Source organism: Brassica oleracea, chromosome C7 (genome assembly GCF_000695525.1).
Source record: "Brassica oleracea var. oleracea cultivar TO1000 chromosome C7, BOL, whole genome shotgun sequence".
Lineage (NCBI taxonomy): Eukaryota > Viridiplantae > Streptophyta > Magnoliopsida > Brassicales > Brassicaceae > Brassica > Brassica oleracea.
This window is the reverse complement of record NC_027754.1, coordinates 37,796,497-37,812,909: the sequence shown is the minus strand read 5'-3', so window position 1 is coordinate 37,812,909 and position 16,413 is coordinate 37,796,497. Positions and strand designations below refer to the sequence as shown.

Here is a 16,413-nt window from a genome sequence, read left to right as displayed (position 1 = left end):
TATAATCGATTGAGATTCATTATTATTAGGACCTTTAATACTTTGCAGCTTGGCGTCCCAAGCTAAATTGTTTGGTACCTGTACCTTAGAGCCGGCCGGTCTTATCTCCATGTTTGGGATGGTTTCCTTAGTAACCTCGGATTTGGATTTTGATTATCATTCTCTGCACCTTTCTTTTATTTCCGAGGATTCTTATCTTTTGTAATCTATTTGTCTTCCACGTTTCATACGTTGTCTAGACTCTGTAGCAACTTGACTGTGTCTCTTCTTGGACATCAAATTCGTTGGTGCATTACAAGCTGATTTATATATGACTTAGTCATTCTTTTTCGGGTTGGCATTTGATTAGCTAGCTTTGTAAATGTATAATCTTTGGAAGTCTATTTTACATTCTTTAGTCTGAGGATATTACCAAAACATTGATGGTTGATTTCATTCTATTTCTTTTACCATTCTTTTACCATCTTTATTATTTTTCTCCTCATAGTCTTAAAATAATCCGTGTACCTGGCCTCAAATATAATCACCCATAGTTGGCTCAAAGTACTTTATTATTGTGGGAGAATCATATCCAACATATATCCTCATCCTCCTTTTGAGGTCTCATCTTAGTTCTCTGTGGTGGAGCAATTAGTACATAGACAGCACATCCAAATGTCTTATGATGGGGTATGTCTGGCTCTTGACCCGTTAATAATTGTGATAGGGGATATCTATGCTCACTAAATGGCCTGATGCGTATTAACTTAGGTGTATGTAAATTTCGTGTGGCCCAAGCTGTGAATGAGAGTTTTGACCTCATAAGTTATGGTCTATCAATCAGCTATTTGCGTTTTAAAAGATTTCGGCCAAGCCGTTCTTGGTATGGACATGTATCATGGAATTGTCCACACTTACCTCCATGGACATACCATAATCATTTAAATGCTTGAGACATGTATTTACCAGTTTATTATTTACTTAGTCTATTTGACTGGTGATGGCCTATCAATGAGTTTCCCTTCTGTACATGCTACACACATGAGATTCTTTGGGATAACTCTTTCTTCTTTTCAATGTGTGTCCATTTGTATATCAATTTCGCATTATGTTTGAACCAGGATGGCCAATACGGTTATGCCATAAAGTAAATATTTTTCGCAGGCATTTAGCCTATATCATCCTGATCTTGACATAGTAAAAACCAGTAAAAAATGCATGTATAGTCTCGACCATTTTTCTATGGTCTTGGGCAAATTTTATGTATCTAAAAGGAAATTTTTTTTCCTTTGCCCATTGTTTCAATATGGAAACCACTCTTATATCTTTTGAACTCAATGGACTTCTATGAGTGAATATAAATCATTAGATCTCTTCAGTCTGGCCGTAGCCTATCATGAGAACGGCTATACCCGCAACTATATTTCTTATAAACTTATATATTTGAAAAATCATTCATTCCTTTTATCAAGTTCAGAGCAAACAAAGCAATAAAATAATTTCAAAGTGATAATACAAAGCAAGTATAAAAGCCAAACAAACACAAAAGTCGAAATCATCATTATTCTTTTAGGCAATCAGAAGTTTCATATTCCGTAGGATCATCTCTTTCATGATCAAAAATCATCTTTACCATTTTATATACCAAGTGGGCTTCAGGATTCTTCCCTTTCAGGCTCTCTTGATAGAGGTCACAAAGATGTTTGGGAGTCCTACATATCTTAGCCCAATGGTTCCCCATTCCACATCTATGGTACACTGATTTGGTCGAGCTTTGTGGTTTAAAGGATATACCACGGTCTCTGCCTCAACCATGGCTCAAATTAGGGTTGATACCGAGGGCCTTTGCCATAGTGGTTCCCACGGCCAAAGGTATAATAGTGGCCATGGCCACGTCCTTTCTACCCTCCACGGTCATGTCCGTGTGGTCTATCATCCTGGACGTGGTTTGATTCTTTGGATTCTTTCGTTTCCTTTGCGGCCTTATTGGCTTCAGGTAATGGGGTTGATCCAGGAGGTCTCAATTCATTGTTTCTTATTAGCTAGCAATAGACTCATCCACGGACTTGTAGTCCTTGATTCTGAGATTCCTCCATAGCTTTTGGTAATAACACCTTTCTTTGGTGATCATATCTCGATTCGAATTCTGTCCAAAGGTCTAGAGGATTCTCAATTGTCAAGTACTGATCTTTGAGACTCTCAATAAGATGATGGCGAATAATTAATATTGCCATGTATCAATCTTTCTCATTGGCATTATTGCCTTCTATGATACATTCACCAAGTCTTTCTGACTTTAGGATAATCTTTGTATCCAATGCCCACTGTAAATAATTATCTCCTGAGAGATTTAGGGCATCAAAATCTAGGTTGATTTTCGACATCTCAAATCATATATCACTCAATATTTAGGTATAATTTTCATGCGGCCTTACTCTTAAAAACAATCAATTTGGATTTCAATCTTGTGAGAACCATGAAAATATCAATCTTAAAGGCATTTAATCAATCAGTCAATTTCTAGCAAGTCTCAGCAGTACTATTTCTATGTGCTCATAATATTATGGTACGTGCCAGATCGGATCGTTGGGTCGCGAAAAGTAGTTGGGATCGTCAGTCGGATCGTCTATCGGATGCGCTATCGGGATCGCCTGGTCGTCGGTACGTCAGGATTCGAACAGACCATCTAGTCGGGTACTTATCGGATCGTCGGATCGACTGAGGTTCTATCGGGTCGTCGGATTGACTGGTCGTATCGGATGGCTTTATTGGGTGAGAGGGTAACCGCCGAGAGAGAAAGAAAAATTAGGGGTTATGATGATCAAGGTTTCAAAACGAGAAAGAAAAGGAAAATAGGGTTTCTGGTCGATTTTAGAACTTAGGGAATTAGGGAGCTTCGTGTTGATAACGTGTTGTGAAAGTAATGGAAAAGTCTCTTTTTATTCATAACATAGAGGTTGCTTATATAGGAGATTACACCGTCATAGATAAATGGAAATATTACAAATCATAGTCTCTTGGTTATGAACCATCCACAATCTGGTTCATAACAATTCTGTCATTTTTTTTAACACAATAATTCCGTCATCTTGTTTTCTATAATTTGGAGAAAAAAAGATGGATGCTTCTAATAACTAGCCTTCGTTTTTCGGTAATGCCTCGGTCCAAGCCCATTTACTGCATAGTGAAAGCCAGAGTCATAATCTTACGCATGATAGCGTATAAGAGCATTTTTAATATAAAACTCCATTTTTACCTTTAAAATAGAGTAAAAATGAAAATGAAGTAAAATTGTTCTAAATCTACTCCATTTTCTATTCTATAATGGAGTGATAAACAAAAAAAATATATTATTTCATTTATAGAGTAAATTTCATTATGCAGTGAAATATGAAATTGGGTTGAAGCATTTTTTACTCTATATTTATTTTTATTCTATTTTAGAGAAAAAAATGGAGTATGAATGGAGATAAACTAAGAGTGGCTAACTAAAGCTTTCTTCCTTAATCTTCTACCAAATCAGTAAAATCAATTATTTGAAAAAGCAAAAACTTTTTGAAAACGATTGCCACCGATTAAAAGCCAGTTAAGTTATAGTTTTCGGTTTCCCATTGTAGTTGACAAAACTCGCAGCCTAATGATTCTCAACACACTCGCAGCCTAATTAGTGGAAAATACGAAATGAATACAGAAAAGCGCCAGCGAATACGCACTTTCTAGCTTCTCTCTATTTCCTCTTCATCTCTTCTCTTCTCAAAGCTATCTCCAATGGCGTTTCCAGTAAATCTAATCCTCACCCTTATCTTCTTCTTCCTCTCTCTCCTCCACCTCTTTCTAGCTGCCTTCACTCCACCCGACAACTACCTCCTTAACTGCGGCGCCAACATCAACGCCTCCTTCTTCTCCACCCGCTCCTTCCTCGGCGACTCCTCAAAACAAGCCTCAACCTTTCTCTCCGCCGATCGATCCATCTCCCTCTCCGACCAAAACCCACCTCCGGATTCTCCCCTCTTATACCACACAGCCCGCATCTTCCCCGGCGGATCATCTTCACCCCCATCTCCCGCCTACAGACTCCACCTCACCAGCAACAGCACTCACTTCATCCGCCTCCACTTCGCCCCCTTCAAAGCTTCAACCTTTGACTTAAATTCAGCGAAATTCTCCGTCTTGGTTAATGGGTTCTCCGTCTTGAACAGCTTCGGCGCTAACTCCGTCGTAGTCAAAGAGTTCATACTCAAAATCGATTCCCCTGTTCTCGAGATTTCGTTTCTCCCCTCGAAAGCATCCACTTTTGGATTCGTCAGCGCGTTAGAAGTCTTCTCAGCTCCCAAAGATTACATAATCGATCAAGGCACTAAGCGCGTAGTCCCCAACTCCGCTCAAATCTTCAGCAACTTATCGTCCCAAGTTCTCGAGACGGTGCACAGAATCAACGTCGGCGGTTTGAAGCTAACTCCGTTCAACGACTCGCTCTGGAGGACGTGGCTCGTCGACGACGGCTACCTTCTCCTTAAAGGAGCTGCGAAGCGCGCGTGGACCACTCACTCTCCGAATTACCAGAGCGGCGGCGCGACGAGGGAGATTGCTCCTGACAATGTTTACATGACAGCGCAGGAGATGAACCGTGATAGCCAGGAGCTGCAGGCGAGGTTTAACATCAGCTGGGAGTTCCCCGTTGGTTCGAAACGAGTTCTTCATTTGGTTCGTTTGCATTTTTGTGACATCGTTAGCTCGTCGCTTAACCAGCTCTACTTCAATGTCTTTATCAATGATTATCTCGCGTATAGAGATGTTGATCTCTCCGCGTTGAACTTCCATGTGCTTGCTTCTCCTTTTTATATTGACTTTGTTGCTGAGTCTGATCGTGATGGGATGGTGAGGATAAGCGTTGGACCGTCTGATCTCAGCAATCCTGCGAGGGCTAATGCTATACTGAACGGAGTGGAGATCATGAGGATTGTGAATCCCGTGGGTTCCAAAGTGGGGTATGGGAAGAAGCACGTGGTGTGGATCGTTGCCGGCTCGGTGTTGGGGAGTCTTGTGTTCTTGTCTCTCCTCGTCTTGTTGGGTTTGTGCTTATGCAGGCCCAAGAAGAATAGAACCAAGAGGTCAGAGAGCACCGGGTGGACGCCTTTGAGGAGGTTCAGAAACAGCTCCATCAGTAGAACGACCGAAGGAACTGTGAGCTCCAACGGCTACCAAACTCTGAGAATCTCTTTCGCTGAGATACAGTCAGGAACCAATAACTTCGACAAGAGTTTAGTGATCGGAGTTGGAGGATTCGGGATGGTCTTTAAAGGCTCTCTCAAGGACAACACCAAAGTAGCGGTCAAGAGAGGCGTCCCCGGTTCGAGACAAGGCTTACCAGAGTTTCTCTCGGAGATAACCATTCTCTCCAAGATCCGTCATCGGCATCTCGTTTCACTCGTTGGATACTGCGAAGAGCAGTCTGAGATGATCCTTGTTTATGAGTACATGGACAAAGGACCGCTCAAGAGCCACTTATACGGTTCCACCAACCCTCCTTTGTCTTGGAAGCAACGGCTTGAGGTCTGCATTGGTGCAGCAAGAGGTCTTCATTACCTTCACACCGGTTCTTCGCAAGGAATCATCCACCGTGATATAAAGTCCACTAATATCTTGCTAGACAATAATTACGTAGCCAAAGTTGCGGACTTTGGACTGTCGAGATCCGGTCCTTGTCTTGACGAGACTCATGTCAGCACAGGGGTTAAAGGAAGCTTTGGTTATCTTGATCCTGAGTACTTTAGGAGACAGCAGCTCACTGATAAGTCCGATGTTTATTCGTTTGGAGTTGTTTTGTTCGAAGTTCTCTGCGCTAGACCAGCCGTTGATCCGTTGCTTGTAAGGGAGCAAGTGAACTTAGCAGAGTGGGCTATTGCGTGGCAGAAGAAAGGAATGCTAGATCAAATCGTTGATCCGAACATCGCTGATCAGATCAAACCGTGCTCGTTGAAGAAGTTTGCGGAAACCGCGGAGAAATGCTGTGCGGATTACGGTGTGGATAGACCGACTATAGGTGATGTTCTGTGGAACTTGGAACATGTGCTTCAGCTTCAAGAATCAGGACCATTGGCTGAGCCTGGAGAAGCTTGTGGAGATGTCAATGGCTCGGGGGCGGCAAGGCAGGGTCCGTCTAGTGACTCGAACGCAGAGAGGGACAGTGGAGATGGGACTTCGGGTATAATTGATAGCAGCCAAGTGTTCTCTCAGCTCATGAACAACGCTGGCAGATAATAAACAAGTCACTGCTTTATAGAGAGTGTTTATAGTCAAATACATAAACCGGGAAAACCAAAGTGGTGTACCGGTATATCTCAGATTTGGTTTGTGTGCGGTATAATTCGGTTTGTATAACGTGTAGAGTGCCTAGTGTTGAGTTGAATGTATTCTTCAATTTTGTGTAACTTTTTGTAATACGGATGAAGCAAAACTGGGAATAAACATCATATTGCTTGTGTTTTTTCTTGGTTTAGATTTTTGGTTAGTGGATCTTAAACCGGTATACGGTTGAGAAATTATAAACCGGAATCTGAAATGTTGTAGATAAACAGTACAGCCCTTGGGTCTCTCTCGAGAGAGAGCTGAAGAAGAGCACCACTATCAAATGGCGTCTCTGCGCGTGTTCTCCACGACGAGCCATCAACCTCCGCTTCTTCCATCGTCACTCTCTTTAAATCCCCTATCAACCTCACCACGATTCGTAAAAAGCCCTAGCAGCAGACGGAGACCAATCCGATCCGTTCTCCAATTCAATCGCAAACCCCAGCTCGCCGGAGAAACGCCGCGCATCGTCGTCATAACCTCCGGAAAAGGCGGCGTCGGAAAGACAACCACCACCGCGAACGTCGGACTCTCCCTCGCGCGCTACGGCTTCTCCGTCGTCGCAATCGACGCGGACCTCGGCCTCCGCAACCTCGATCTACTCCTAGGGCTAGAGAATCGCGTCAACTACACCGTCGTCGAGGTCCTCAACGGAGACTGCCGCCTCGACCAGGCTCTCGTGCGCGACAAGCGCTGGTCAAACTTCGAACTGCTCTGCATCTCGAAACCTAGGTCGAAGCTCCCGATGGGATTCGGCGGGAAAGCGCTCGAGTGGCTCGTCGACGCCCTAAAAACGAGGCCGGAAGGCTCGCCGGACTTCATCATCATCGATTGCCCCGCCGGAATCGACGCCGGGTTCATAACCGCCATCACTCCGGCGAACGAGGCGGTTCTTGTGACGACTCCTGATATTACGGCGCTTAGGGACGCGGACAGGGTCACGGGGCTGCTTGAGTGCGACGGGATTAGGGATATAAAGATGATTGTGAATAGAGTGAGGACTGATATGATCAGAGGGGAAGATATGATGTCTGTGTTGGATGTGCAGGAGATGCTTGGTTTGTCGCTGCTCGGCGCGATTCCTGAAGACTCTGAGGTGATCAGGAGCACCAACCGCGGGTTTCCTCTTGTTCTGAATAAGCCTCCGACGCTTGCGGGGTTGGCGTTTGAGCAGGCGGCGTGGAGGCTCGTGGAGCAAGATAGTATGAAGGCTGTTATGGTGGAGGAGGAGCCTAAGAAACGTGGCTTCTTCTCTTTCTTTGGTGGTTGAGTGGAACTGAAAGTGAAACTGAACTGAACTTCCTCGGGTATGTCTGCATCAAAAGCTTTTGTACAGGAACTAGATTTTTTTTTTTGAAGGTTTGTCTTGTTTTGTCTGAGAATTAAGATTCGTTCCTGGGACAATTCGAGTTCTACTGTTAGTTTGTTGCTGAGTTCAAGCTTTGATTCTATGGCTTATCTTTTCTTGATGTTCTGTATCTCTTTATGTAAAACTGAGATTTTCCAATATATCTCGAGTTCTCATGTCAATTGAGCTATGAGAACTAAATAGGTTAGCTGATCTGATCTGAAATTTTCACCACTATGCTAATGCATTAGCTCATTTGGTTTGAGTAGTAGTTCTACAATTTTTGTTTGGGTGTTAACTTTGATCGTAAGGTATCCATTAAGTTCTTGAAATTGAAATGCTAGTGCAAAACTGAAGCTCTAGCTACTGCGATTGTCCTATAGTGTGCAGATATTCCTTGCGGGAATTACATTATAAATGGTGATTCTGCTGATTTGCAATGGATCCAGATTCTTTTTATTTAACATCTAGTCTTACTCTGCTTTCGATGTCTTTGGTCTCTTTAGAGTTTTATCTGTCGAACTGAACCAAAGTGAATAGAACTGCTGATCATATTTTATGATGCTGCTGATATAATGATAAACCCTCAAAAAATTTTATTTATTGAAACAAATACAGTATTTTCATAACCGCTTTCACTGGTTTACTGCTGGTTCACACATGCTCATTAGAACCATAGCAACCAACAGTTACGTTACTAGGTTTCCTCACTTGTGTCAGAGACACTGACAACAAAACTAAAACTTGGATACCACGTATCAATTAAACCAGGGGTTATGAAAACTGTTTATGTTTTTTAAGCCGAATCCTTCTCTTGAATTTTTCCATTCCCAGCTTCTAGATCATTACTCTGACTGCTGTCGGAGTCTGTGAATTTCAAGAAATTCTCGATGTTCTCTGAGCTTACGTTTCTTAGCTGGTCGAGCCACCGGTGGTGGCTAGTCTGTTTGCGTCTCGGGCGGTTGCTGATGGCTATGGCGTAGTCATTAGGGAAAAGATCGCGGAGGACAAAGACATGGATGATGGTAGTCACTAGCAGTGCCGAAACGACTAGTGTCGCTATGGCACAGAGGATCACACACATGACTTGAGTCATAGTGCTCCTCACTACTGTTGCGTACCTAATGGTTGCAATTGCAGCTCCGGTCATTGGAAATGTATACGCCCACCAAGACAGTGAAAATCTAAAAAAAAAAAACAATAAAAAGGGTTAAGAGACAGTTTAAACTAACGCATAAACAAAATTTCGAGAACTTACTTGATTCCACGAAAGAAATTAATCCGCACAGCCTATAAAATATTTGCGAAAATTTGTATTAGTAAATGGATATACTTTTCTGAATAAGCAAATACGTATGAGCCAAAATTATATGTGAAACGTACCAAAGAGAAGTAGAGGAAGATGGCGATGAAGTAACAAACTTTGGAACCATAGTCAAAGGAGCCAGTGATCTTAGCCCAAGCCATGGAAGCAACACTTGGGGCCGCAACAAAAAGGAAGAAGACAGGGTGAAGATCTTTAGGCAAAGTCTCGTTGGTCGGTAACCTTTGGTATAGTGTCACGAACAGAACCAAGTAATGAGCCATCCCAACAGCGTAGAAAAACATTGGTCCTTCCCTAAGTCCCATGCTTGCACCAAGCAAGGCCCCCACAAAGTTCCCGACGATTGACAGATGGTTCGTAGGGTTGGCGACCCGGGAGAGCCTGCGTTGACCACCGGACATCCATTGACCGTAAATCTTGAGCTCAAGACAGATGAAAGGAAACATGAGGAGGTACCACAGGAACTGTGGCAGTTCTGTCATTACGGAAGGTGGGACCCCGAGGGCTAAGAAGAGTAATGAAATGAAAGGAGCGAAGAAGAAGTTGATTCTGATGGGATGGTAGTATTCACGGCGTACGGCTTCGAAGTAGAGGATGATTTTGAGGAGGTAAATGATGGCAATGGTAAAGACTAAAGCGACTGAGATGAACCAGAGAGCTTGGTTGATCCATAGGGGTACGTGAAGGAACTTGGTTGGCTCAGCAGTGGCTAGGGTCTTCCACATTATGGCTTGGCTGCTCACTCCAAGGCACATACCGAAGGTTGATATGGGGTAACGCAGAAGAAACGGCCACGTTTGTTCACTTGGTAGAACGATCTCTTCTAGAGGCTGGAACGTCCAAGAAAATAAAAATAATTAGAATATATGTAAGTCATGAATATATAGTCTAATGCAGGCTTGGTCAGGAGCATAATCAAAATAACCGATCGCTTAGAGCACAACAATTTTAGTTGTATGTAGAACATTATGAAAAATTTATATGAAGAATAAGAGCATAAAATTTTATTTGAGTGTAGGGAATTATGAATTCTTTTTTAAAATGTCAGACCGGCACTGGTCTAGTGAAAACAAGTGTAGGTACGTACCCGGAGAGTCTCTAATTCAGGACCTTCCAAGGCATCATAGTAACGGTCCACAGGCATGGCTTCATTAGTATTTATATTCTCCTTAGGCCGGTTTGGTGTCTCCGGTTCAATAGCAGCTGGTTTTCTTGTAAACTGTCTCTCCAGTTTCCCTGACCAAGTCTTGAACGAGGTGTACCTGTGATCCTTAAGCTTATGCATCCCCGGGTTTTGATTTTGAAGTTGACCACTCTGTTGTTGATGTTGCTGATGATGATGATTGTCAGGAGGACGACGATCATCATCATCGTTGCCGCTTCCTATGTAGAGAGATGACACTTTGGCCATCGGCTGAGAGATGAACTTGACTGACTTTCCAGTCGATCCAGTGTTGTTGTTGTCGGAAGACGTTGATGTCGGGTCGGAGATCATGAGAACATTTGGTGAAGTTGGCATTGAAAGTGATGGTTTTCTTTGATGATTGATCTGCATCCATGGTGCAGTCTCTTTGAGATCCTCAATATAGCTACGATGACCTTCCATTGATGATCTTGCTGCTTCTTGACCATTCTATTCACATATATATGCAACGAAATTAGGTCGACTTTAGTTATATAATAACTTCAAAACCTAATGTTTGTGAATGTGGAATGCAATAAATAATATACCAAAGTAGTCGTGGATGCATGATAAGGATGAAAGCGACTGATGAAGCGTGGAAGAGGAAGATTATTATCCTTGTAATTGTCAAAGCCAACCATTTCTTCTGTCGTGGCTGTTCTCAGTAATGTTGGCAGCTCTTCTTCTAATTCTATTTGCACACAATTTGATCTCCCCTCCATTGTTAATAATCTTTTTTAGCAAATATTCCCCTGTAAACAAAACGTCAACTATTACGTTATTTTTTAATCTACAAAAGTAATTTATCTTTTGACTTGACTTGTATCATTGATTCATTCATTAGCCAAAATGATCGAATAGTATAAATCTGATATGATTTTGAAGCATATGCGAGGGAAAACAATAACTATATAGTTCGGGAATATTCTAAATAAAATACTGGCCATGTTCCGTGGAGGAGAAACTTCTCGCCAGTTCTTGGTCACAAGATTTTACCTTTTTTTTCTCTGTTTTTCCTTAATTATTCTCTGTAACATATCTTTCTACCATTATCTAGAAAATGGATCTGGGTTTTAAATTTTCCAAATCACAAGCTGATAAAAAATAGAAACAGTTTTTTTCTATCAAAACAAAAGCATGATCTAACCCACTAAATCTATATACCTAAGTTCTCCACCTATATATATTCTAACCTAAATTCTCCACCTATAGAGACATTCACCTAAAAATCATTATATTTAAAGGCTAGTGGTCTAGCCACTAAGGTGGTTTCTCAGCTGAATGGAATTCAACTACACTTACTCTCGATTCGACATCACGGGCTATAAAAAAACACCATTGTTCTTTGTTTGATCCTAAATGATTCCACTTCAAACTATAAATATGTGTTGGAGGCTCTTGTAAATCCTCATCAAATCAAACAACAATCATAAAAGAGAACAAAGTATAATGTAAAAAGAAGAGAATAATTATCTTTAAAACAAATTCATAAGATTATTAAATTTGTATAGGGTAATCTTTCAAATCTTATTTCAGAAAACTAAATAATTTTAGAACTGTCTTAATGAGTCTACGGATTGTTTACATGGATTTTATTTTCATCGTTATGATCTAAGAAAAACATGGAAATATATGGTAGTAACAAATTTTCTACCAAAGTTGCCCAAAAATACGGTACTAAATGTAAAGAATATGTACTTTATATTATTGAGTAGGAGACTACAGACTAGTATGGGACTATGGAAAGTCTTGATGCACACTCCTATCATTACGATGCATATATTCTCACATTAATCCTGCATATACTCTTACCTAACTTGCATCATCTCTTTTGTATAAGCATTGCTCTTGTCAATAATATCATTCGATTCAATACCTCAATAACTAGGATAGTAGCATGATCATGAGTGATTTTCGTGATTGAGTAATCATAGAATTGATTGAGTGATCACGGTAATTAATTGTAATGATGCTGCTCTCTACCACTAAAGTAGTTTTAACAAACAAAAAAATTCCTGCAAACAACGGAATAAAAAAAAGTGTACATTTTTAAAACTAACGACAGATTTCTAGTCAATTGTGTGGTGACTGGCGAGCTAAGCTGTGTCCATCAAACTTATCGGGTCCACTTGAAATTTATGGTCCGACCGGCCAACAAGGCTTATGGTTATTGTAACAAAAACAGCCAACAGGTAATCAATCGCTGTGAAAAAACGGTTTTCATCCTACATATAACGGACTAACAAACCGATTCCGTCGCATTGGCTACAGCTAATGCGTTAAAAATTAAATGTTAGCTATTGGCATATTGGGGTTTAGTCTCAGTTATTTTTTTCTGGAAGCATTTTGGTTTTATGAAAGAAGAACGATGAGAAAAAGGACAAAACAAGAAAATAACAATTCTAATTAACAAGATTAACAGTTCGTTATCAGAACCCTAAGTATATTTTCTTTGTTAATTAAGAATCTTAAGTTTTTTGTTGAACATGCATTCAGAATTCTAAGTTGCCTATGCATTTCCGTTAAAAGGATGCATTAAAACAAAAACGTAAGGAGATCTGTCAACGAGCCAAAAAGAGGACGAGAAATAAAATAAACACTAACCTGGCGATTATGAACCCTGCAGCCGTAGTCAGGTCGAGCTTGCTAAATTATGCCTGAAATTCTGGGGAAAATACGAGAAAAAGAGAAATGCTGCTTTGAGATTTGAAATATCTATAGGTCTTTTCTGTTTCTTGTGGACATAACTATGGAGTCTTTTTGTTGGAAAAGAAGCGAAGACTAAAGGAGAGAAATAAAGAAAATGATGAGTTGGTTTGAGCGAAAACAAAACACGTCTTTGTACTATATATATATAGGGAAGATAATATCTATGTGCACGTAAGTACAGTTACGGAAATCTATAGTGAATGTATTTGTTATATGTATAGCTGTAATACAAAGTTTTTAACGTGGCCGTCTTCTTGTTGATTAACTGGTCATGATTCACGTTATTGACAATCTTAAGTATTTTTCTTTATTATTTAGACGCATTATTCAATCTAGCTTTGGTCGTTCGGTAGTGGACCACATTATTACGAAACGAACAAAAAAAATTAAGCAACTTGGAAAATTTTGAAATAAATTTATGCAATTGAGTTAATATCTTATGTAATAAAAACATAAATTTTATTTCTATAAATGATTTTGATTTCCTCATACGAAACCTTAAAATGTTTTGGAAAAGGATCCGGTTGATTCAAAAAACAACATGAGTACGTATAATGGATCTAGAAGATCCATGATACAAATGATAATGTATTCACAATATATATTACCATTGGTGTCATGAATGTTTTATATTATATGATCACAAGATTATCATTAGTATCATGAATTTTCTAAATATTTCTTCAAACCTTTATGGAAATCGAGTGACCAAAACTGTTGTACATTAACGAAAAATTTATGTACTATAAGAATATCTGAATATATATTTGTCAATATTTCCCAAACAATATGAGGGTTTTATGACATTATAAACATACAGTACGTATTTTTAGTTCATATGATATGCAATGGATTTTTTATGTTTGGCAAATTTAGCTTTGTAAAGTTGTACTTTTCTTTTTCATATCCACAAGGTTATATGTTTTTTTTGTGCACCACAAGGTTATATGTTACTAGAATATGTGCATGTGTTTTCACTTTTTTCTTTTAGGTTATGATTTTCATAAGTTCTTAAGTTTTCACGGGTATCATATGGTTTGCTTTGCTACCTCATAATTAGACTTGGCAAATATTAATTCATTTTATATACAAAACTGTTTTTCAGAAATCAAGTACAATAATTGTTGGGTGCATAGTTTTTAAACTGATGATAGAGTGACGCGTACAAATATATGAATCATTGGTTTAAACGGCTAAACCCGACAACCCGACAACTATTATTTTGTAAAATTGCACAAAGACGTATGGAAGAGGAAGATACCAAATTGTTGTATACATACCGTGTTGTTAGGTACAATACTTGGCTGATTAATTTGAAGTAGGATTTTTGCTGTCACCGAACTGTTTTTGTTATATTTATATTTGTCCCAATGATAAGTTCATGATTTAATAATTAAATATTAATACTTTTTGGTTCCAATCTACATGCGCTGTACACGAGTTTTGTCTTTAGAGCGGACAAAACTTATGTTTGACTAACAGCATGTTAATAATGCTAAGATAAAACTCAACGAGTTACAATAATAATAAATCAGTCGCCGGCAAACGTTGCGAAAAAACATATTTTTTACGAGGACAATATTCGTTATAAATTCGTCGTAAACAGGGTTTTACGACGAATTAACTTCAAAATACGTTTCGTTGTAAAACGTCCGTCGTAACGGAGATCTCGTCGTTAACGACTTGTTACGTTTACGATGAAATAAATTCCTCGTAAAGCACAGGGAAATGTTTCGTCGTAAACGAAACGTAAGTTTTCGTGGTAAACTTCGCGTAACTATTTCGATGTAAAGCAGATCGTTGTAATGTCGATGTAACGATTACGACGTATTTCTCATTCCAAGTATTTTCGTTGTAAACTTACATGGACTTTACGACGAAAATATTTTCCCGTAAATTTACATGGAGTTTACGACAAAATTTGGTCTCCTCGTAACTGCGTTGTAAACACCATGTAAATTTACGAAGAATTATTTTCGTCGTAAATCTTCGTTGTTATGGAAACGTTTTTTTCTAGTGTTAAATTATAATTGATAATTTAAGTTTTCATATTAAAATATTTTATCATTTAAAGGTTAGTCTACTAGGTTGATGTAACTTATGAAACTGACCAAACCATTAATCGATGCTTAAAAAATTGTTTGTCTATTAGAGCATAATAGTAAACGTGTAAGTTTTTTTTTAGTATGTTTTTTTTTGAGAAAGAAAGATTATAAGTTCTTTAAAGTTAAATGTGTATAATCTAAAATAATGTTAAAACTACATATTCTCGAAGTAGTTGGTGGGGTTGCTCGGCTGTTGACGGGTTGGATCGGACTCTTGGGGATCTCGTACTGGCAACCTAATAGCGGCTCGTCTCTCACTCAACATTCTCTGCATAAGCGGGTTTCCCATGGCTATCACGTATAGCAAATTCTCAAGAGAGTCTAAACGAACCTCCTGGCTATCCATTCGAGCTTTCATCTGAGAAGTCTCTTCATCCCGTCTCGAAGTGTATGACGAAGATGCCCTTGCAACTTCGTTAACATAACCTATACCGACTATCCATCCCTTCTTTTTAGGAGCCACCTATAAAATTAAAACATATATTAATATAGTTAATTATGTTAAAATATTAAAAATAATGTAAACAAAAATTTTAAGTTGTACCTCTTCGAAGATTCTGTCGGCCTCTTCGGTGGACAATGTGACGGGTAATCCATCGGAAGACTCCTGAGTTAGTTGTGTCTCCCGTTCTTCAATCCGAGCAGCCACTGCTTGGAAGAGTTTCTCAGATGCAAGATCCACAAAAACTCCGTCGGATGTGGCGTGAGTCATCTTGAATAGGTCAGACAGAGATGGTAAGACTCCCGTCTTCTCGAACTACAAAAAAAATAAATAAATTAAATATTAAAAATTATATTAATTGAATATTTTAAAATATATATTTAAAACAAAACTTACAGCTTCTAGACGGATTCCTGCATGAGGTTTTTGTCCGGTTCTGTGAAGCATGGGCAAATGACCATCTTTATCCTTCGTCCTTCGAGAAGCCGAGCACGAATTGGTCTTTTTGATCGAAGAGGAGTTCTCCCAATAGGCGATGAGGCCATCCCACACATCCTTCGTGAGCTCAGTGGGCTTTCTCTCATACCCGTAGATCTCCCACTTGTTCTTCCAATCGGAGACTGTGTTGCAGAGGCGGATCTTTGCCTTTGCATCGAATTCCGCCTTCACCCTCTCGGTGATTCCCAAAGACCAATGCCACTTTTGCTGAAACACAAAAATTTTGAAAAAATTACAATTAATAATAAATATTAAAATATATATATATATATTTAAAAGTGAAAATTTAATTAAATTTAAAAATCTTACCGCAAAACATTTAAACCAAGTGATCTTAATGTGATTTGGTGTCTTGCTCCAGTTTGGATATGCCCCGTCGTAGAAACCCTTAATCGTCGCTGAAACGCTCCGGCTAACACGGTTGTTAGCCCCAAACCTAAAAAAAAAAATTTAACCGTTAGAAAATAAAAATAATTT

General features: G+C 39.5%; 3 protein-coding genes across 3 annotated transcripts; 2 read left to right on the top strand and 1 right to left on the bottom strand.

The window, feature by feature from the left end:
* The first annotated feature begins 3,607 nt into the window (after window positions 1-3,607).
* Window positions 3,608-6,465, top strand: LOC106305928 (probable receptor-like protein kinase At5g24010). Its single transcript, XM_013742355.1, has one exon. The coding sequence runs from the start codon at window positions 3,748-3,750 to the stop codon at window positions 6,238-6,240; it is 2,493 nt and encodes an 830-aa protein (XP_013597809.1). The 5' UTR covers window positions 3,608-3,747; the 3' UTR covers window positions 6,241-6,465.
* Window positions 6,466-6,549: 84 nt separating this feature from the next.
* LOC106305929 (putative septum site-determining protein minD homolog, chloroplastic) lies at window positions 6,550-7,857 on the top strand. The gene has a single exon (XM_013742356.1). The coding sequence runs from the start codon at window positions 6,611-6,613 to the stop codon at window positions 7,595-7,597; it is 987 nt and encodes a 328-aa protein (XP_013597810.1). The 5' UTR covers window positions 6,550-6,610; the 3' UTR covers window positions 7,598-7,857.
* Window positions 7,858-8,248: 391 nt separating this feature from the next.
* On the bottom strand, window positions 8,249-13,008 carry LOC106301292 (S-type anion channel SLAH3-like). Its single transcript, XM_013737655.1, has 6 exons — window positions 12,787-13,008; window positions 10,731-10,934; window positions 10,087-10,632; window positions 9,059-9,829; window positions 8,934-8,965; window positions 8,249-8,859 (listed from the first exon to the last, which is right to left on the bottom strand). Exons 2-6 carry the CDS (start codon window positions 10,902-10,904, stop codon window positions 8,472-8,474), a joined length of 1,911 nt encoding a protein of 636 aa, XP_013593109.1. The 5' UTR covers window positions 10,905-10,934; window positions 12,787-13,008; the 3' UTR covers window positions 8,249-8,471.
* Window positions 13,009-16,413: the final 3,405 nt, after the last annotated feature.